Source organism: Grus americana, chromosome 2, assembly GCF_028858705.1.
Source record: "Grus americana isolate bGruAme1 chromosome 2, bGruAme1.mat, whole genome shotgun sequence".
NCBI classification, from domain to species: Eukaryota; Metazoa; Chordata; class Aves; order Gruiformes; family Gruidae; genus Grus; species Grus americana.
This window is the reverse complement of record NC_072853.1, coordinates 130624332-130637560: the sequence shown is the minus strand read 5'-3', so window position 1 is coordinate 130637560 and position 13229 is coordinate 130624332. Positions and strand designations below refer to the sequence as shown.

The 13229-nt window shown below is 37.1% G+C and overlaps 1 protein-coding gene across 7 annotated transcripts in view; it reads right to left on the bottom strand.

Moving 5' to 3' along the window:
- Positions 1 to 13229, bottom strand: part of ANKRD28 (ankyrin repeat domain 28) — a 123920-nt gene that overhangs the window by 65402 nt on the left and 45289 nt on the right. For 4 of the 7 annotated variants that reach the window (XM_054816903.1, XM_054816906.1, XM_054816902.1 and 1 more), the window contains exon 2: positions 10546 to 10629. The exons of 1 other annotated variant lie outside the window; for it this stretch is intronic. In XM_054816903.1, the coding sequence (XP_054672878.1) occupies positions 10546 to 10629 (84 nt within the window). Of the gene's footprint in view, positions 1 to 10545; positions 10630 to 11744; positions 13225 to 13229 lie in introns of those variants that run through there. 2 more of the 7 variants (XM_054816901.1, XM_054816905.1) reach the window with 2 other exon arrangements.

Here is a 13229-nt window from a genome sequence, read left to right as displayed (position 1 = left end):
AAGGACTCAGAGATCCCGCGTTGCAATGAACCTCCAGTTCATTTGTCCTCAGACCTGACACTAGAATGAGCCTTTCCAGGCCCTACAGCCACCTACTGACAGTCAACGAGAGCCCTCTCCCATGGGCATTGACGGGATAGCCCTCCCTACAACACGTAGCAAGCAAATGAGAAACACTTTCTTTTCCCAATTTTTAATACACATCCCATCCTTTATCAGAGTAGATTTAAGGAACTCAAAAGGTGTATCTACCTTGTATAAAGCCTGTGTACAAGGGCCAAACTGGACAAAGGAAATGATGGTGTTGACTGATAGTGTATTAGATATTCCACGGTAGATACGTAAGATAGTTTTAACCACTTGCAAAGTGGAGAAAATTGTCTTGTTCAAAGGTGTGTTGCACATGCATAAAGAGGTTTCACCCAGAAAGTTACTGCAAATAATCAGTAAATTCAAATCCTATCTTGCTATTACCAGCATTGCATTCTTTAAGGACTGTATTCATGCTGGAAGTTAATACACATTAACTCTACTGAGCTTTTTTCTTCTCTCTGCTCTTTCAGTGGGGATGTTCTGTTCTCAAACACCAATCCTCTGCGTGACAGGCACAGCAACTGCCAGGAGTAACCCCAGTAAGCTCTAACTATTCAAGACCTTGCCTCTAGCTTGTTGTGTAAAACCAGCAGGAAACACAAAACTTCAATTACGGTTTGAAGGTTACGATCTTAAGTAATCATCACTAAAAGTAATATGGCAAATCAGACATGATCTATAAAATCATGATCTATAAAATCAAGAATCACGTGGAGACTCAAACACAAAATTCTTGAAACACATTTAAATTTTATCTAATCATTCGTGGTTCTCTGCATCAATGCCAATTTTTCAATGTTAAAGAAATAACAATGACTGAAACAAAACCTGTCTGTCAAATCCCCAATTACTGTAAAACAAATTCAGTGTACGGCCAATACGGTAAAAACACTGCCACGCAGACATCCAAGCTTGTTTGCCCAGTTTAGCAAACAGTATAACCATATTAGCATAGTACCAGGCGAGCTTACTAGACCTGATGAGAAGGAGGATATATTAGCCCGAGTAGCACACCACACTAATATTAATTCATACTAAGTCTCTAAACAATATTTCTCATTACCTCTACAAGGCAGCACCATGCCATGTAAGCACGTTCTTCTTTTCAGAGAGTCCTACCCTTTGCAATGGTATCTTTTTGAGAGCTACTGTCCACAGAATCCACTGTACCAAGCAGCAATTTGCTGATGTTAGTCAGATTATCCCATAACTCTGTTAAAGGTTTGTTTGTATCACTCTTATTAGAGTGATAACTCAATACGTCTGAAAATCTCATTTGCACAGGCTAAATACAGTCTTATCAACATGAAGCAAGGAATTATTCCTCTTTGGACTGGCAAGGTTCTCTTAATGAGAGTTTCGATTCTGAAGAAAAATGCCTAATTATACAGATTTGTATTTCAAACATTCTGAATCTGTTTCTACACCAGAAGAGGAACTCAACACCATTTGGATGCATTTTATATTGGGGCTGAAAAACATGATTCACTCTAAACCACTAAAAAGGAAATAAGATATCTGATTATTCATTACAGATGATATGCTTGAAAAACATTCCACACTAATGAACAGGAAATCCACAACTTTAAAGTTAGTAACAGTAAATGACTGCTATGTTATGAATTGAAATCTTCTTTAAGTAGCTGGTGGATACTCTTTACAATATACAACTTGCAGCAAGTCTCCACAACACTCGGAAGAATTAAGTCTCCAAAGTTCTCTGTTTCTGGAATCAGTCAGGCTTCAGATCCACGGATCAGACAGCCTCGTATCAGATCCTTTAGAAGTGGAAGAAGGTTTCCTATAGGAAAAGCTTCCCTACGTTCCCTGCAGCAAAGTTTCTTCTTATCCCTTCAGATACATAACATGAATATTTGCGTTTGAAAGAACTGACTTAATTCTTTATCAATGTAACCCCTGGACATTCCCATACAGTAGTGCTGAACTCTATCTACTCCCTTAAAAACACCTCATTAAAACTTGAGCATGTTTACTGGCAAGATGTTTTACGAGCTAACTTTGTATCTTGTTAATATAACACCACACACATTTGCCTGTGTTATTCACATAATGCCCTTCTAAAAAGCAACTTCTAGACCTTCTTGCACGCAAGATACTTCAGCACCATATTAAAACTGATGCATGGCTTTAACTTCTGAGCAGGCAGAACCTGCTCCTCTCTGCACAGGACCGCGTTCTCTCCAAAATAGGATTCTTCACAGAATTTTCCTGCTATTCTTCAGATGTACAGAAATTTCAATGAAGTGAACACTTTATAAAGCAGGAGAGTCTCATGACTCATCATTTCATGAGGCTGCTCACACAGGAAATGGGGGTTCCTGTTTGTGGTGGAAACATTAAGAAAGTTTAGTACAGACACTGTCTAGAAGCAGAAAGCAATATAGTACATTGACATTTAACAAAAGTCCAAGCAAAAGTTTAAGGAGAAAGAAACATCTTGCTCTCATTCTACAGCTGTATTTTATTAGAAGTCTGTGGGCAAACAGGACAGAGACGATGAGTACTACCATTAGTCTCTGAGATTATATACTATTTTCTTCTCTCCCATACACATGAAAAATATATTTACATACACCTCATGCAAAATGAAAACATACCAAATTAAATAAAGCCATTAACTATTTAAAATGCCTCTAATTACAAAACCTCTCTCAATTCTTATTAGAGATGTGTTCTGAGTAAGAGATAGGTATATTTATTGTTCTTCAGATGGGTAACACAAGTCCTTCAATAAGCAGTTAGCAGTGGAAGCACCTGAAGGCACACTCTGCTTGTTTTGTGATTTATGTCCATCCTGACTTGACCTGCTCTGTGCGAGGTCTCCCTGCCCCCCAGCTGCCCAGCACAAGATCTCTCAGACTCTGCTCTGGCACCTGAAGCTGGTTTCCAGGCCAGGCAGGAGCTTCTGCACTGAGTCATGCCCTGTGTTTCCCAGTGATGGCTTTTTTTTTTTTTTTAAACTGAAGAGATTCTCATTATTAGTATTCGTTTATACAGGAACGTTTTATTTCGTCTCTGTCCTCCTACAGTTATTTCAAAGGACTGTTCTCACTGTCAATTCATTATATACTTACTGTCATTGGCATTAAACTACCCTATTTTTTTAAAAAAAATATATACACACACTCACATTTTATATATAACTTGTATGTGTATGTGTACAGGCACATACAGGTACATATGTGTCGCTTCAATATGCAGTTCTTATGTGCAGGAAAACTCAGAGTGAGTCACTGTGCTTAATAATCCAAAGGATGAAACTGAATTAAAATAACTTGTACCAAACTCTAAGTTATAACTCATCCGATGCTCTCATCATATTGAAAAGTCTTGCAAACTAACAAATATCTGTAATTTTATCCCCAAATCTGCTGCACTCTAAATTGGAAATAAAAACAGATTACAAATAATGTTCAACCAAGCAGAAACCTTCCTAGTGGAAAAATCCCAAAACCCAACAACTCCAAAGTTGAACAGAATTTGGAAAATTAGCAAGCAGTTTTAAAACTTTTTTCATCTAGATCTGATCGATAAAACCCGAAGCTATAAATCTTAAGAATCATACCAGCTGTAACTAGCACATTATAAAAGATGGAAAACTCATTCTAAATCTCTCTGAGAAAAAAAAAGTTTTCAATAGCAGAAAAATGCAAATATTTCCATGTACTTTATTAATACATCAAAAGTCACCATTTTTCACTAAATACTTCTTTGCTATGATTAGTCTCAAGATATTACAACATTTTTTGAGAGAACATCTTAAATTTCAGATTGTTTTTAATAGGTCTAAATTGTGCACTCCTCCAAGATATTATTACAACTACACATTCACATTGTCAGTCTCTTTACAATGTCTCCTTATTAAATGCTTGTCTGCAATTGGAAATTAGCAAAAGACCCAATTAAAAAAAGTGACTGATAGTTTTAAAAAAGAAAAAATGTACACCGAAGTGAAACTCTCTAGCAATGACGACAACTAAGAAAGGAAAAGTTCATACCCCGACCTATTAAGATAGGAACTAAAAAAAGTTGTGCTCTTCCGAATATTTTATGGATGCCTTTTTAATTCCTCCCTCACATTCCAATCAGCAAACCAGAAGTTAAGAGCATTGCCTGCACAGTCTGTCCTGCCAGGGAATACAATAAGATGCTGCTCCACAGTACCAAATACATTTGTTGCAAAAAAAAAAAAAAAAAAAAAAAAAAAGAGTCCTTCATGCAAATAGTCTACATTGCCTGCAGGAACCTGACGAAGTAAGTTACCAACACTGGGTCAGATGCATGCCGGGGACAGACTAGATAGCAAACCCATCATCTCTCACCTCTTCAGGAACACAGCTGGAAGAGTTAAAAACTGTGTACTGTTCCTGCTTACCCTTTGCTACGTCATGCTAGCTTTTAACTACTATTTGTTCTCACCAGTTTAGACACAAAAGCCACACAGTAGCTTTGCTCTGACTGCCAGAAGCTTTGTCTAGAAACAAGAGGTGTTATAGATTAATTGGCCTGGAAAATTATTTCCTGCAAGCATGCTCTGGGTAGGCCAAAGCACAAACCATTACAAAACATCGCAACCCTTTTTTATGATCAATGGTCACAGTATTCCCGAAGCGGAAAGGAGCATGATTTGGTCATTCCCATTGCTTTTATCTGGCCCATGCAAATCCCTGTGCAAAACTGTCAAAGTTTTCCCCGCTGTTTTCAAAACGATTTCCATTCACTGTTAAAAACAGCCTCCCTGAACACCTACCCCCCGCCCCCCCCCAAAAGCACAGAAACATGGTATTGCAGATGAACCACCGCTATTTGAAAAGCATCATTAACCTGCTCCAAGTGACTTCTTCCACTTGTCCCAACCAGCAAATTCTTACACTAACATGGCTCTTAAATTACAAAAGGCATCAATAACAAGAGGCATAACTCAAACACTTTATGCATAGAAATGAATGCAGGAAGGTTTTTAGAAGCGTAAATATGTCAAACTAAAGTCAATTTACATTTGCAGTTGCATGCATGCACACTTTTCATTAAAAAAAAATCCACATTAGTCATTGGTAAAATAATTGGCTACAGAATGATAATGAACATGAAGGTAAAAACACACCTAAAGATTATTTTACCTCATTATACATTATAGCTTTTTTATTTGTTTTTAAGCAAGTCTGTGATATTTACGTTACATGAGGTTCTTTACATTGACAGATATTTCAATGTAATTCCTGAATTAGACAGCAATTACAGTTTTCCACATAATGACATATATAAAAACATTTTTAATGTATGAAATAGGTACAGAATTTATTTGTATGATCATAATGTTCAACTCTACTAGAGTTTGTAGAATGTTCCATATTTCAGCCAAGTAATTCAGGCTTTCCTGTTCTACACTGCACTCTCAAGTCTGCAGAAAAACAAGTTACCCCACAGTTCAACTCACAAGGTTAAGTATAAAGATGAAAGCCAGGAGACCATATATTTACTATATATTTTTACTATTTAACCTCTTTTACGACTTTGCTGACCAATACCAGCATCACAAAGAATCTTTCTTGGTTTTTAAAGTATGCTTTAATTTTCATTACTCATTCCTAAGTTACCAGGATATTTGAGACCCTTGCTAATCTAATTCTCCTGGTACCCAGGCCCAATGCTGTATGAGAAGTCTTGACTTGTCACTAGACTAACAAATCAATTTTCCTCCTCTTTCAGTACATGCAATAACCTGCAGAGTAGGATAAATTAAAAAATCAACAGGAAATCAAATAAGATGTCATATCTTACCCTAGAACAACATCCAGCAACATTCTCCTAGTATGCAAACAACACTAAGAAGTAGTTATGCAAACCCACGTTTGGGAGGACTGGGAATGGAGCCCACAGCTCTACTGCAACAGTCATCCACACAGCAACCGTATTGCTCAAAATAAGAGTCAGATACATGCACTTAGCCCTCCTATTTGCACCCAGCATTTTGGTGCTACCGAATCATACCCCTTGTCAGTCCCAGGAAAAAACCTTGGGATTTATGGGCAAGACTTCATTGCTATCTAATACAGGTGGGGGTAGGGAGGGCTGACAAGATTGCTTGCTTCTATGGTTTTTCGGGGTGGTTTTTTTTTTTCCTTTCTTCCCAAAACAGTTGCACAGGTGAGCTTGTATTTTATTTTTTGGTTACTTACTATAGAAAAGAGCCATTAAATTAAGAGCTCTGCTGAATGGCAAGTAGTCCAGAATAGAAACCATACAAATAACCTTGATTGCTACAGTCCTCAGTACAGTATGTGGAATTTCATTTTCCCGTCTTATATTTTCTGTTGGGAAAAACCCAACCAACTCACATGTAATGCACCTTTAAAATATGTTTCATAGTTAAAATCTATTTTAATCTCACAAAGCACAATGAGCAGTAAGATGCAGGTGTTCAATGTTTAAGTCATTTATCACACATGTCAATATCACTATATTAAATAGGAGCAGTGAGGACTTCTGAACATTGAGAGAGATCTGTGTGATTTTGGGATTCTTCCAAGGAAAGCGCTTGTTTGGCTTTAGTGTGAGAAGAGCAAGGGGCACACTGACACCAGTTCCAGAGAGGATCAGATGTTTATTCCCTCGGCTAAGATCAAGTGCAATCGGGTTATAAAAACTGCATATTGGGTTACCTGAAGTATCACTTTTCATGGCAAGAAATACTATCCTAATAGGTCTAGAAGAAAGAAAAATGGTTCTGATTTTGAACAATCATTTCAGTAATCGGATCTGCAACCTTTAAATAATTTTTGACAGTGAGCTGGTATTCCCTCCACAGAATTGTATTTTTAACAAATAGCTGAGATGATATATTCCATTTTCATGATCTTTTAAACTGAACATACATCATAAAAGTTTCAGTTCCAAACAGAAATGGCACGGTTTGCAACAATAATAGGCCTCTAAATCTTAAAAAAACCCCCAACAAACAAACCAACAACAAACAAATCCTGATTTATAAAAGGCAATGCTGAAATCATTTAGTTAGCTAAAACTAAAGTACATAAAATTCAAATCAGCCATACTAATCTAATCAGCAAGAGCAGGAAATTTGAGGATCTCCATTACCTAATAAAGAGATATTAAATGTGTCAGTTATTACACAAGATTTTCCTTACTGCCAAATCTCAAAGGCTCACGATGGTACCAAGAAATATTTTTTGTAAAAACATACATATACACACACAGAGAGCATAGCAAGAGCCATGCATACAACAGAGACTGTGTCAGGTTTCACATCGGTGATGGGTGTGATTGAAGCCTGATTCATGAAACAAGCAGCTACAGTTTCTCAAGCTTTCTTGGGGAAGGGGAGGGAGAACCCCTTCCTCTCCCTTTTTTCCATTAACTGGAGCCTCAAGAGACTCCACCTTCCAAACAATACATTTGAACAAAGTTCCTATAAATCAGTTTTGTCTATAAAAAAGCTGTGCATTTCCAACTTGCAGAGAAGGTAAGCCTTTTTGAACCAGTGTAAGCAGCTAGGGATACAGTCAATTTGCTCTTTTTTTCACAAAAGATTACAGAGTGGAATACAACATATTCTTTCTAAATACAGACTGAGCCCGTGACTCAAGAAGGCTGGTGTGGCATGAACAGAGAACAACCTTCTTCCTGAAAAAGCCCGTTTGCCATCAGTACATCATCCTACTGTCGCACACAGCAACTCATGTTATAAAAGGCCACCCATCTCAGAATCTTTCTCAGTATAACACTGTGGTAGAAGACATCATCTATTTTAGGAATAATGCTGTAATACAATGCAACCTCAGTGCAATCTTTAGATAATACCATAATATCAAACAGTTACCACAGCCTAGCTTTGGGAAGCCAAATACACAGACTCAACTCACTTAGCTTTATAAGAGTATTAAGCCAATTGTGATTCATGTTAAAGATAAGATACTCCAAAAGTAAAAAGGTAAATGAAGCTGGATGATAACAGAAGGAAGAAAAACCACCCACGTTCCATCAAGACACCAACAGCTTTCCTAGATGAATGTCACTGTCACAACATAGACCTACAAAAACTCTATCTTCAGTTGACTTCTGGGCAAAATTAATTTGCAGAACCTGCCAGGTCTCTAGTTACAGAGTCCAACCCGTGCTCAAGGGAAGAGAGGAAGGAAAGAATCTCAACTATTAGAATACAAACTACAAAATAATTAGTTGCTCTTGAGAGGGGGAAATGATTCTGCAGAGGCATTAGAGGGAATGACTCTGGAATTCAAACAACTGTACTGTAGCACTTGGATAGCAAAGTGGAAAAAAAATCCAATATATACACTGGTCTAATACAATCCACAACGGTCAAAACAGTTTATCATGATCCTTCTCTTTATTAGGAAATACACGTAACTACTTCATTTTCTTCACTTTTTCCCTCCTTTCCACACCAATTTATAACACACAACTAAGACGACAACTTTGTATCTAGACTTTGCAGGGATATATTATCTCCAGCCAAATACATACAGCAAACAAAAAACGCAAGGAAAGTAACAAAACACACACATAGTCAGACACAAAGAAAAATCCACCTTTACTTCAATTCTCCCAAACAATGGGAGAATTTATATGCTTGCTTAGTCCCAACAAGTGGGACTAAAAGTGTTTTAAGGGATACTTGTGAATGTAATATTAAATACTGCAGTAGGACTACGAGTGCCATGGTAGGAAGGAGTGGTCATGTGTGATAAGCATTTGCCTACGCTGAAGAAGGTGACCGTGAAAAAATAGCTTATTTGTTCTGGATGGCTTCTAAACACACCTTGGCTGTTACTAGCCTAAGATGTACACACATTCTGTTAAAGAGAGATGTATCCACAGAAAGGAAGAAAAAAATTTAAGATGTAAAATCCTCCAGATTTTTAATATTCTACCTACAGTATTTTTCTTCACTGTAACCACCTGGCAGTCTGAAGTAACGTTCTTCAAAGACATCAAACAATTACATGCCTTCCTATTTAAGCACATCTGCTGACTTCATATTTATGGGCAACTGTTTAACAAAACTTGAGATGGAACAAAACCAAACCCAAATCACTACCACATACATACTGAAATCTAGTAGAGGCTTTTGTAATAGATAATAAAAAAAGCAGAAAGATACTAACCTAACTTTGTTTACAGGCCCTACAGCTGTGAATACTAAACCTAACTGACACATGGAGGAATATAATTGAAACAATACAGACTAATCAACTTTCAAAAATAAAAATGGCAATGTGACCACAGTGTACATATGAGGAGACTGGAAGGATACACAGCTAATGCTCTCATAACTAAACAGAAGATTTAAGTCTTTTGGTATTATATAATCCATCATACAATCTTGCTGAAGAACACGCAAAACTACTGAAAAAGGAGAAGAAAACAAGTCCAACCTTATCAAACACAACTTTAGATTTGACAGCAAGTTTACTTATACAGAGTCCTACTCAAGCTGTTCAAGACAATGGGAGGGTTCCCTTATACTTTAGCTGGCATTGGTCAGATATAAATTCCACAGAATGCTTTTAAATGTCAAAATACACATACCAAACTCAGTATTTGCTTTTGCTTTACATCTCTCAAGAAGAAAATGTAAACAATTATCGTGGTCTTACACTGTAGCACCTAGATGGTAGCCTTTGCTTTTTAGCATTACGCTTAGTCTGATGCATTTGGAGAAGAAACAGCTACATACATTCCCATAGTGTTAAGCCCTAAATGGTTTATGTCAGTCTGCTTTAATAATCAAAGCAATTTCTGATCAATGTAAAGAGTTTATGCTATATTATCTTGCATAGTGTCAAACACGCATATTAGAATTTTAATAGAAAATAAATATAGTAACTGCTTGCTGTTGAATTTCACCCAATGGAACAAATTCAATTTCATTTCAGTACAATTTTTAAGTCTGCAGTGACTGGGTGTGGAGCACTGCAAATAGGACATATGAACACAATTTCTCATTTTTACTTAGTAATATAATTATTAGAATTCCCTTTTTAAAATCCACTACTAACCTACCTACTGAAACCCCAGACCCTTTTCTTATAGTTCTTTAATGTATACTATATGCTGTATTTATTTTAAAAAGAATCAAATTCTACATAGCAGACTAACTTTCTAAAGTCTGATGCACCTGTATAAACAAACTTTTCAGTTACCCAAGCACTGTAGAACTAACCTTTGAAAGTAATACAGAATTAAGTCCTTACTATCAACACAAATCTACAAAGCTACACTCCCCCTTCCCAGTATTAAGTGTATGTATAGGTTTTACTTTGCCTATTACATAAAAGCAATAAAATTTACAGCTCATGAATTAGCAAAGTTTTAAAGTTATTAGTACAGCAGAAAGCTATATCAAACCAAAACCAAAATGCATTGAAAGTTAATGATGTTTGGTTTTACCTGAAAATTAACATCTTCTTTCTTAAATATCAGTGCTCGAACTTCATCAGGATCTCCATTAAATATAGCTTGAACCAATGGTGGCTGAAATGAAGAAAACCCACATCTTAGAATATAAACCCATTTTAGTTTTTAGTGATACACGTTTTTTTGATATATAACACAAACACAAGATGATGACAAAATAAAACATCCCAGGTAGTGAAATAAAAAAAAACAAAACAAAAACAACAACACAGCAACAGTATTTCCAACTGAAGAAATTCCAATTTTTAAAAAACTCAAACACACCAACGTACTCATAAGTCAATGAAATGTATTTAAAAAAAAAAAAAAAAAAGGCAAAGAGCCCAGAAGACTAGCTTATAACAGCTGAAAAGAGAACTCCTCATAATAAATTAGGGCTGTTGTTATGTACTGCACATTCTACACAGTATAAGGAAACAAACCTCTTTTACATTAGCAAGTGACTAAAGTTACTAGAAGTCTTTCACCTGTTTAGATAGAGTGGGAAACCAAAGCGCATCAGATAAGTATGGTAACAAATTCACGCTCGCACACATCTATTACTAAATATAGCAGGATTTCTTAGTAAGTAAGAAAAGCTGCTGAGGTATGCTAGTAAGATTTAAGTCAGCCACTTGACAAAATAAAATAATTTAAAGCCATAAAAGCACAGTCCTCAGTGTTGATCATTTCCAGAAAGTGGTAACTTGAATCTAACAGTTACATCAAGATTATAACTGGTGCTATTTTTTATTTTAGCTTAGAATTGCTCTTGCTTGATGTACACTATATAGTCTATCAGTTCTCAAAATAAACACAGCATATTATTTCAATACAATGATTACATCAGTTTCTAAAGTGGTACTGCACAAATGTACTATTGAAGAATGAGGAGCAGAGAAAAACCGTTTACTTCAAAATACAGTTTACCAAGCCCTCTAAAAATCCTCTGCTTTTATACAAGAGTTCAGATCTGTTATTGCTGCACCATAAATAGTTACATGAAAAAGAATGAGCCCTTGCAAATATTAATTCTACACCTAACTTTCAGCTTCTTCCCCTCTTTAGTATAGGCAGGTTTTACCACCTTGTCTTGTTTCCAGATCATGCATATTCATATTAATCTTAGGAAAATTACTATTGGTATTTGCAACAGGAAAGCAGGAAATACGCCAACAAACAACATGCCTTACCAGCACATTTCCAGAGGGTGATGGACGTAAAGATACATTTTCCTGAGGTAATTTGGAAATAAATGTGGGAGAATCATCTTCTACCTCCTCCAAAACAACAATACAGACTCGACTCATTCCATCCGTTTGAGGAAACAAAGGCAAACAAAAAAATACCAGCAACAGTAGTTTTGGAACCAGATCACAGGTATCACAATGGGGACCATAGAGGAAATACTTTCACCTGTTTCACATGCCCTCACAAACTTGTGAGAGCTACTGCTGGTGTATTAGCATTTAAAAAAGGACATTCTAATCTCCCCTTACACTTCATTTTCCAGATTTAAACACCCTGAGATGTTCAAGGCAATGCTGAAAAAAAGTTCTTTTTAAAATAAAATTTCCCTAGGCACCAAAACCACAATAATGAAACTGTGGAAGAGCTGATAAAAATATCCCAAGATCCAATTCCATTCGAACAGCACTCACTGTCACACACACAGCTGTCCTTTCACAAGCAAATTTGTCTTTGTTAATGTCACAACTTCCACAGCGTCCTGCTACCCCCACAGTGAAATCATTGTTGCAGAAGACACGACACTGTCCTGTCGAGGACAGAACAAGGAACAATTGCCCCGAGAGAGACAGCCGCAGCTATACCCACGCCTGCAAGGTCAGTTTTAAATCAACTGTCGCAGGCTTTCTGGTGACTGAAAATAAATGCGCCTTCTGATCATCCTGTCATTCTACAGCTTCCTTTCTCAATGTCAAAAACAGTCCAGCCAGAAAAATGCATCCCGTTCCCAGCAGTTATTCAGGGCCAGCTTAAGGGAAAATAATTCTTTCCCATGCAAGAAAAATATCTGCAATGTACAGCACGGCTGCAGTACATTTACATGTGATGAGTCAGACCACAGGGACAATGAACTCCTTGAATAATATTGCCGGTTGAATCCAGCCTCCCCAAACGACAGCAACGCAGACGGCGTTACTCCATCAGGGACACAAGCAATGCAGAGCGTTCATTTTCCTTCACCGGGCTGTAATACTGTTGAGAAAGAATGCTTCAGCAAAACAAGCTAGCTACCGCACACAAAAGCTCGAACTACTGCCTTAGAGGACTTCTGCAAGAGCAGTTCATCACTCAAGTGTTTCTTTTGATCACCATGTGAATGCAGTTCCCATGATAGTCTTCATTCAGATTGAGGGGGAGAAGAAAAAAAGAAAAAATAAATAAAAAAATCAGACTCCGTACATCTTCTCTGAGCCAACTTCTTTATCCGAACATCTGTCACTGTGCCACCCTGATTCTCCTCTTCAGTTAGAGCTTCTGCTTATCAGGTTTTTTTCCCCTCGACAAAGTGAATTATACAATCAGCAGATAGTCTTGCAAAGCTTAAAAAAAAAAAAAAAAAAGCCTAGCTGTCCGAGCCGGTCATTAAAAAAGCCCGTAGGAGCAGAGCGCAAACCACCACCACGGCAGCATTCCCACTGAGCAGCAGCCTG